Raw genomic sequence first — 10421 nt, forward strand, 5'->3', positions numbered from 1 at the left:
CCACTGAATCACAAAATTAATTTCCAATAAATTAGGAAATAGAGATGAAAATTCCAACAACAAGATTTTCAAGAAATGAAGAAAGGGAGAGGTGTAATATCCATACATGGATAACCACGGCCAGATAACGTTTATCATGGATAGTCAGTAAACATATATGTGCTATTTATACATAAATAAACACAATTGATATATAAAATATGACCCTATACTTTATGTCGTACGTAGTATATATCATGCTAAAGCAACATGGCTTCAACCTTTTATATGAAGTTATATATATCGTAAATAGCATGAACAAGAACAGATAAAAGAAAATTTTCTCTTAGTACCTTATCAACAAACTGTAGGAATAAAAGCATGATACTCACCTGGAAATTGCTTCAATCTTTTCAATATATTTACCCAATATGACAGAGTCTTGTGCTGATAACGTGTTATGAAATAATATTAAAAGTATATGACACAAGAGATATATCCAAAGAAGTTAGGAGAGAGATTTTTTTATCTCTATAATTTCTACAAGTAAACTACTATTTATTGTTGGAGGAAATAAGGCAACAACTTGGTGGGCAAGTATCCTTAGTGCCCAAATTCATGTGATCGGCATCCACTTTACAACACTAAGCTAATTCCCACCTATTTATTTCGGGTACGAACCTAATAATACCAAAACTAACTAATCTTGTAAAAACTAGAAAGGGCTACCCAGAGGCCCAATATTTAAGCCTACATCTTAAGCCCAATTATCTATCAAGTAAATATCAACCACCTGTCTTTTTTTTTTTTACTCTCACCGCCTCTCTTCCTTTCTTCCACACAAACGGGAATTACATATACAACACAACACAACACCCACACGCATCATCATTACATTTATACATATCTCTTTAATTCTCAAATCCAACGAATTAGGTGAAAATCACAAAAATGTTGAAGCACATAGGAAATCGAATTTTAGGGCTAGGTCAACAATCAAGGGTGAGCTTACCTCGGCTATATCATGAAAGAGTAGTGGACCATTACAATAACCCACGAAATGTTGGTTCTTTTGATAAGAACGACCCGACAATTGGTACGGGTCTTGTCGGGGCTCCGGCTTGTGGGGATGTGATGAAACTTCAAATCAAGGTTGATGATAACACTGGCAAAATTACAGATGCTTGTTTTAAGACCTTTGGTTGTGGTTCTGCTATTGCTTCTTCATCTGTTGGTACGTTTCTTCATATTTCAAGGAATTTGGTGGAAAAAAAATAAATGACAAAAGGATGACATATTTATTTGTTTTGTATTTATGTTGGATAGAGTTAATTGTAGTAAACTGATTTTGTTGAGCATCTGATGTTATTTAAGATGGGTTGTGGTGATTCTGATTTTTTTTTTCAGCAACTGAATGGGTGAAAGGAAGACAAATGGAGGAAGTACTGAGCATAAAGAATACGTAAGTCCTTTGAACTTTCTTTTTAATTTTTTATTCTTTTTTGTGTGTTTTTAGGGTATATAGCGTGGTTTCAGATTGCCCCTTTTAGTTTTTCCTGCTTTCTTGCTTATAAGTAATCTTTGTGATTGTGGAGCTGGAGGTATTTTCTAGAATTGGTTCCTGGTAAGGTACTCCTTTGCCTGGTTTTTTGGTAGTATGTATTTTTCTCCATTCCTGTTTGGAATTTCATGATATTTGTGCTATTTTGATACTCATGTAGATGTTGACTTAAAACTGTATGCCCGGGGACTTCTTTTGACATCATTGGTGTTTACAAACATACCACGCTAGGAAATTATAGTAAATTTTGTTGAATCAGTGCTCTAATTTTCTGCATTTAAGTGCCAAGGGAAGACACCTTTTTGCAGCTACTTACTGCATCTTATGGTTGTTCGGTCTCGTGTGCTTTCGTAAGAGTTTAGCAGTAGCTTATAATTTCCACAGGCATCTATATTTTTGAGGTGTCTGTTTGCTTTTTCGGCAACTGTTTCTTTTTTCCTTGTATGTTTCTTCCTTTTAATATACCTTAAAATTTTCGTCATGTTAGCCACCAGGGTAAATACCTTAGCTACTGCATAGAGCATGGCCTTTTATGCACTTATGAACCAATCTTGAAAGTCTTGGACCTAATTAAGGTAGGATTTGATGAGAAAGTAAATTCTTCAAGGAAAAGTTGTGATATCTGAAAAAGTAAATATAGTGGCAAATCTCCCTCATGGACCCATAACCAAACAATCAACTGTCTGTTTTCATGTGCTTTTAAATTAAACAAACAAGTTGATGGGAAGAGTATATATCCATACAAAGCTTCAAATAAAAATTGACGAAGGGTACGTATGCATTTAACTTGCCCCATAACATTCCGTCATCCACTATAATAAGGACCTGCTACCACGTCTATTGATACATTTTGACATAACTCCACTCCAGCATTTGCAACATTATTATAGCGCTCCCAAGCAGCAGATATGCCAGTAGTCTTGGATTTACTTACCTGGCTTCTTGGTACATCGGCCCCTTACTGTCATCACGGTTTCAACTTAATTTTTTCTGTATCATCTGTGGATGATTATATAGGTTATGGGAACTAATCTATTCTTTATCTTTATGTAGAAATAGATGTAAAGTGTCGCGGCCTTTCTTTTGTGGTGTTGATGTCTGTTCAACCTGCTGGAAAATTAATTGGCAGTCTTGACTTTTTCTAGACCTTGAGATGTATTCTGAGACACATTTGATTTTTACTGCAGGGAGATAGCAAAACATCTCTCCCTTCCACCTGTTAAACTGCACTGTAGCATGCTCGCTGAGGATGCAATTAAGGCTGCTGTGAAGGATTATGAGGCGAAGAAGGCAAAATTCAGTGGTGGTGTAGGAAGTGCATCAACAGAGAAAGCTGCTGACGCTTGATATGCTAGTTGAAGAAATAAAAGGCTTCCAGGCAATGAAGCTGAGCTTAAGAATGACTATCAGGGATGTACGTGTACGTAGCGTGTCTTGGATTTTCATAGATGTAAATTAGCTCTATGGCTTTTCGGTTTGTAATAAAATAATGTTTACTTGGATGAAGAGGTGAACTTGCTCTGTGCAGGGTTCTGTTACCCATGTTGTTGAAACGTTTACTGAGATGCTGAATCTTGCTCCTATTTTTGTAAATAATTACGGTGGGTTCATTATAGCCCGTGACCAAGATGTAGTGAGTGCATCACCAGTGTCGTCGTAGTTGTAACATTGAAGTGAAGATATGAGGCGAACACAGGAGTTCGGTTTATTTTTGAAAATTTGAAGCTTTGTCTTGTAACAACATGAAAAATCTCATTAATATTACACAACTGGGCTCTACTCTATTGCTAGTTGTTTTAACTTCATCAAAAAAGTATGGCAAGACAGGAGGTAAATATAATTAGTAGTGGACTCTATAAGAGCCGGTCAAAGCACGCTATATTTCTAATAAAAAGTTGAGTCTCTTTTTTTAAAATAAAACAAAATACTTATAATAGATAAATATGACTTGATAATATAAATAAAGTTATCCTTATCGCTATGGAAAAACCTGCTTGTCAAAAGATCACAGTGTCACGAATTTAAATGTTTGTGCATATTATTCTCTTCTGATCCAATTGGGTATGCAATTGGAAAGGCAATCATTCTCTTAATACTAGATGGCCCGTGCCCACAAAAGAGGTCCGCCGCTGGGAAAGGCGATCTCATACTTAGTTTTCCGCTATACTTAGTTTAATTGTTTTGTAGGAATACCCGAAACAAAGGAAGCAATACCATCAATAACTATTAATATAATAGATTCATACTATTTTCATGCATTTGAAGAATAAAATTGTATAATTACACTCTTGAGCTTGCTAATGAGAAGGTAAAAAGAAAGGGTTAATTGTTCATGTTCACTTCGATAAGCTGATTCCCTGACAATTGCAGCTTAGCATTTGTTACAAAAGAAACTTCACTTGTGCTAACACAAATTCAATATTAGGATTGTCTTCTTGATTTGTGTACAGCTTCTCAACCTGACCACCTAAATACAACATGTCAGTATTGATTGGTGATTCAATCTTTATATCAGGGAAAAAACAGAGGCCTAAATAACCGATCACATGTTCAACCCAATTCAAGGAAAATACGAATAACCTAGAAACATGATTGTTACTAACCGGACATCCTAAAGAAACAACACTATGTCAGAAATTGCATTATAGATACATGTTAATATATGGAGGCAAGAAACAGAGAATCGGAGAATTTTGCGCATTTAGCACACTGAGTCTGTTTACACTTAAAATCCACTAAAAGATAATTTATAAGAAAATAGTTACCAGTTTCAAACAAAAAAAAATATATTTATAAGAAAAAAGTATGTGCAAGTTCATTCAATAGGTAGAAAACTAACCACAAGATAGGTGGTCTTAGTTAGTTGAGATCTGAAGATGGGCACCTCACTACTCCCATAAAACAAACTCCAGAAAAGAAAATATCAGTTAGAACTGTTCTCACAGTCACCTACTTCCACCTTTCCACTAAGTTTCCATCTGAGCGCACTCTTCTAGGTGTTCTTTGTCCGGTAATTTGTAATATCCCCTTAAAGTGACAGTGATGGCCAAACTGTCATTCCTTGCATGCTACTACTCCATCTTAGCCCACTTCTGCATGAAAATCTGCCAACATCAATAGTTGAATCAAACAATCATCATGCATAAGAAGGATTGTAGGTAAAGACTATCAAGATTCAAGGGAGAGCCATACATAAGTGAAGAGTTGAGCAGAAGCAGAAACATAAGATTATCTTGCTAGCTTCATCGAAATAGAAATCTATCTCAGCTTCACACCACCCACGGAATGAAGGAGAATCCTGAAATATAGGAAATATACGGAAAAAAAAAATCTCAGCAAATAAGAAAGAGCCCTCCCCAATTAAAAATGAATAAACTACAATCAGGGACACCCCGTTTTAGCGTTTAGATTGTAATGGTATGTCATTGTAGTACTTTGCAAAAAAAGGGTATGTCATCAGTTACATACAAACAAAGAAACGTTTTTCAGAACAAAAGTTTTTATTTAGCAAGATAAAAAAAAATGCAGCAAAATACACGTTAACATAAGTGTATATACCTTCGATTCATAACTTCAACGTCACATAGATGGGTTTCCCATATAATATACTGTCCAGACTCGTGATTTAGATCTACCCCTAAAAACGTTTGTAGCCATATGAATCATTATCTACAGAAGCAGATAATTAAGCTTAAACAAATTCTTCGGCAAGCTACAAGAGTAAAGTGAGCTATCACCTCAATGGTCAATATAGGTATACAACTTACCAACTTTGCATTTCCAAGTTCCAGAAAGCAACGTAGTCACTTCCGTCGCCATGATTCTGTAATGTTGAAAATTAAACAATGGCCTATTTTCATCATAAATATTCACCTTAAAGTTGTTCGGAAGCTTTCTTTTATCAAGGGATAGATGTTCTATGACAGGTTCGAAAATTGCAAGTAATTCAATAGGCGTTCCTCATACCTACAAAAGTAGCACTATTCAAAAGTTGTTCTCTATATCAATGTGATTATTGAGTTGTTCATTACACACAGCTACTACAACTTCACGAGCTTTGAAGCTACTCTGCAACAATTAAACAGCCACAGCTAGTGTCTTTGTCAAATTCAGAATAACCATCAGTATTGAATCATGAGTTGAGCTCAACAATAAACCTTTCCCTGAATAACTTAGTACTTCATGACATAGATACCTCTCGAATCACTGAAGGACTTTATGCTGATCAGGTAATTGATCTCAAACCTGTCTCAGAATCACCCACAAGCTGTCACGAAAGATGAAATAGTGGCATTAAGTTCAAGATCACTAAACAACAATATTAATCTCCTAAAATTTCATCTCAATTGATTATAAAGTTAAAATGGTCATTCAGTACCAGGTACTTCTTAAAGAAATAAATAGCTTTTTGAGAAAGAAATAGATATTAAGACATGAAGAAGGAATTTATACCATTCTTATCTTTTTTTACAACAACAAAGCATGCAACAGATTGATATAATGAAGAAGAATCTATATTGAAGCTACTGGTGTGATTTTAACGGTTAGTCCGATTATTAGTAACCATAAAATAAATAGGTCTAATTTCATTTTTCTAATGTTTGTGCTTTCAGTCCTAAAAACCATATATCAAGCAGTGCTAATTTAATATATGACAAGCAGCTACATTCAATTTATTAACAGAATGCTATGTATGAAATGGCCATTCCACTGAGTTGGCTGATTGAATCGCTAATGCAAGGAGATAAGTTGAATCACTTACAGTAACAAAGTACAATGGGTGTTAAGTAACCAAAAAGTTTATTCCTCCAATAGTGTCGTGCATCAGTGCGCACAATGATCCAATAGAGTAGTTATTATATGACGTACATATTTCGCAAAGTACTCACAGAAAGAAATTGAAAAGGAGAGGAGAAGATTCTCACCATTAAAAATCCACTTTGCTAGGAAGGAAAGACAAAAATTAAAAACAAGCAAGAAGAACACATGTTCACCATTTGAAAATACTTATCAAACTCAAAAGTTTACACACAGAACAAAATTTATCAAACAAAACGACCTCTTTTAAGTGGATGATAACCTGGTGGAAATTGTTTTTATAGTTATTTCATATAACATTGTTTTTCTGGAACCTAAGCACCTAATATGTCGTCTACTGTGGAGATTTTTTCCCATTAGCTCTACCTTTTGTTTGCAAGACCAAGATATCAAACATTGCAACTTGATATTCAGTCACAAAAGGACAACTTGACAGGCCAACAGAGTGAAAAATGGCAAAACATCACGAAAATTCAAGGTATAATCCGTCGCGATTTTATTAATTGAAGAGGAAAAAGGGATTAAGTTTGATTACCCAAAGAAAAAAAAAATAGCTGCTTCATATTTGTTAAATATCCAATATCATGATTCTAGTTATCTATTTTCAAATATGCAAGCAAAATTTGATATACTAACAAGAAATTATCAGAAATTAACAAACCTACAGATACCACCTCTTATTATCAATAACGGGGGTGCAATAAACGAAGAAAGATGGAGAAAAACTTACACCAAAATTTAAAAATACAGCACATATCATTGACTAATTGGAACCAAGATAGAGAAAAACAGCTCTGTAACATGGAAATTTCGAATATGAATAAACCTAATTTTCAATGTTGAAAACATCTTGTGGAGTAAAGATCCAACAGTCCATGATCTCTATCTCCGATAACTTTAGATGAGAAGAAATCGTCGACACATACACCACATGTTTTTGTTTTTGAAGCTGCAGCGACAGGAATGAAACTATTTCTTTTCTTGTCAAAGTCGATAAGTGTACTCAGAGACAAATAGAAAGTACTTTCGAGACAACTCAAAATTCCCAAAATGGCGGTAAGAACCACCATTTCTGGTCACTAAATGTGCACTACATTATTGATTAATGTAGTCTCCTTATATATCAAATTATGTGTTTATCCACATAATGAGTAATCTCATCAACACTAAAATGTCACAGTAGAAATGAAGATATGAATACAAAATCATTTTAAAAAAAAAAAGAAATTTTCTATTCCAAGTCATAATACACTACTGTATGGAAGTCCAAATAAAATCTCTTGAACCGAAGGAAACTGAAAGTTGTTGCACACTATAGTAATTATATTTTTCATTAATGCCAAAAGGAAGTGTTGATTTGACTTCTTTTCTACTACTCTCTCACGGAAAATTAGCTAACAACTATAGAAGAGCTCGAGTTGAAACACACAACATGGAAAATCATCCATACTTTAATAATGTGAAAACAAAGTGCCAATGTAACAGCCTGAATTTTTTTTCTAAACTATCTCTTGAATTTTCAATTGATCATATTTTGATAGTAAGGGTATATTTTACTTCGCACTTCCTGAACGTGAATTTCATGATATTTGGAACTTGTTGAAGTGTTATGGTGTAGTTATGTAAACTACTCCTACTATTATTATCTTAGTAAATTAAGAAATGAAATAGATATTTAATATTTTGGGTAGCCACCCTTTCATATTTATCCAAACATAAAAGTTGGGCAGCCACCTTTTCTTTCAATCCTCATCCAAGGAATATATAATACCTTTGGGCTCATATCTCTCCACCTCCTCAAATTTGGTTTTCTCTAGAAAAAGGAGACCCCAAAACTCCTCTCCTCTCATCAAATTCTCCCACTGAATCACCAACAAGACTTGTTTTGGTTGAGCCACAAGCTACTCCACACTTTTGAGGTAAGTTTATCAAACCTGTTTTTGAACTGGGCAGTTGTTAGTATTTGCAGCATATCTCCTTGTATAAAATTTAGTTTTAAGTGAGCCAAGATGATTTGGAAAGCTATTTCATAGATCTACAACTTTTGTTTAGGCTCTAAAACCTAGTTTTGTTTGTATTTACTCGAAAAGAGGTGATGAAGTACAGGGCAGGTGCTGCCCAGATTTATGTTTTACAAACCCTCCATGTACTACTGTTAGTATTTTGAGCATTTATTTTTGTACAAAATTGATATTGGGGCGATTTAAATTTCTCTAGAACCCTAAGACATATATTTACGACTTTCATTAAGACCACAAAGTCTATTTTTGCCGTTTACCCATTTGAAACTGAGCCATAATACAAGACCGTAGTACTGTCTAGAATTTCCGTTTTGATAGTTCAGGGTGATTTTCATTGATATCATGTTTAGTTTCGACGTGCTGAAACAATTAAACTTAAATAGATATTTGATCGTGTATTTAAGGTGTATATATACTCTTGTACAAGCTAAGGGAAATTAGCTAAGGAAGTCGACATATTTATTTGATCGTGGCTTTGGGGATTTATAACTTATTGATGTTTGTTTAAGCTTTAGAAGCACTAAAGCTCTTGGGTTTGCACCTAAATTTGAATTTTTCTTTCAATTTATTTTGTTTGAGATATTGTGAGAAGCTTGATATTTGGTGAAATAGTATCTACTTTAAATTTTTGTCATATTGATTTTGTTGCTACTTTAATAGTTTACTTGCTTTGTTGGTTGAGAAAGAATATCTTTAGACACTTCAATATGATAACGTTATCATTGACGGTATAATTTTGTAATTGAGTTATGATATGTTAAAATCACATTGGTGTTATCTGAAGTATTTTTGTAAAACGACTTAATTCGCCCACATATACGGATTGCTTGAGCATTATTGCATTCTTGCCGGGACATTGTCCTTCTTGTGATAGTGACATTGTCACTTATAATGACATACCTCATGGTATTGTTCGGATCTTTCCCATCTTGACTTTGGATTTACATTTCATCTTGACGATGGACTTTTGTCCATTTTCGAGTATGAGTGGAAAGCCACTCTCAACATGGCCCTTGATTCTCTTGATTATTGGGTGACGATCCTTCTTGATTTCGGATCTTGCCCATCTTGACTTTGGATTTACATTTTGTCTTGATGATGAACTTTTGTCCATTCTCGAGTATGAGTGGAAAGCCACTTTCAACATGACTCATGATTCTCTTGATTATTGGGTGACGACCCTTCTTGATTTGGGCTTCGGTCCTTCTTGTTATTTGATTATGCTTGATGTGATGGCATGATGTATGTGTTGGGCGAAATTAACTAACTGAATGACTTTCTCGAATTAGCTTGGGAAGCTTTCTTGACACTAGAGATATGAATATTGTTATTTGGAATTACTTGTTGGGTTGATATTTGATTCTCTTGAATATTGTATAGCTTACTTTGATAAGTCTATTCCTTGAATTTAGTTCTTGGACTCATTTTTGATACGTAGCTCACTATTAAATTAACTAATTGAATGACGTTGCATGAGTTAGCTTCGAAAGCTTTCTTGACACTTGATATTTGAAATATTAATATCTTGAATTTACTTCTTGCACTCACATTTGATACATAGCTCACTATTCAATTAACTAATCGGTGGACCTTTTTGAATTAGCTTTGGAAAGATTCTTGACATTTGAGATTTTGATTATTGATATATTAAACTATTTTATTATTTGATATTTGATTCTCTTGAAACAATTGTACCTTCATTAAATGCTTGATGATGATTTTGGTATGCTCATTTCTAGAATTTATTTTTGTACTCCTTACATAGCCTACTTTTTTATATGAAATGTTAGTTAAGTTTATGTGCCACTAAGCTTTATGCTTAGCGATAGTTTGTTACTATCGTAGGTGATGTTCCGAGGGAGGCTTAGGGATGGCCATTTGAAGTAAACTATTTGGAAGCTTAGGTGAAGATCACATTTGCATGTGCATGTTCATTTTGTATACTTTGGGTATTTGTACGTGATCCATGTGATACACTTAGATATGCAATTTTTTGAATAAAATTTGGGTCATGATACTAATATTTAGTAACTTGATTTTGC

At 34.2% G+C, this 10421-nt stretch overlaps 1 protein-coding gene and 1 long non-coding RNA gene across 2 annotated transcripts; one reads left to right on the forward strand and one right to left on the reverse strand.

The window, feature by feature from the left end:
- The first annotated feature begins 796 nt into the window (after positions 1 to 796).
- On the forward strand, positions 797 to 3153 carry LOC132645497 (iron-sulfur cluster assembly protein 1-like). The gene is made up of 3 exons (XM_060362512.1): positions 797 to 1213; positions 1387 to 1441; positions 2728 to 3153. The coding sequence occupies exons 1-3, from the start codon at positions 931 to 933 to the stop codon at positions 2885 to 2887; spliced, it is 498 nt and encodes a 165-aa protein (XP_060218495.1). The 5' UTR covers positions 797 to 930; the 3' UTR covers positions 2888 to 3153.
- A 646-nt stretch (positions 3154 to 3799) lies between these two features.
- Positions 3800 to 10094, reverse strand: LOC132645499 (uncharacterized). The gene is made up of 6 exons (XR_009584112.1): positions 5507 to 10094; positions 5308 to 5363; positions 5099 to 5177; positions 4733 to 4838; positions 4380 to 4644; positions 3800 to 4007 (listed from the first exon to the last, which is right to left on the reverse strand). It is a non-coding gene; the product is annotated as an uncharacterized LOC132645499 (long non-coding RNA).
- Positions 10095 to 10421: the final 327 nt, after the last annotated feature.

The sequence above is a fragment of the Lycium barbarum genome, chromosome 6 (assembly GCF_019175385.1).
Source record: "Lycium barbarum isolate Lr01 chromosome 6, ASM1917538v2, whole genome shotgun sequence".
Taxonomy (NCBI): domain Eukaryota; kingdom Viridiplantae; phylum Streptophyta; class Magnoliopsida; order Solanales; family Solanaceae; genus Lycium; species Lycium barbarum.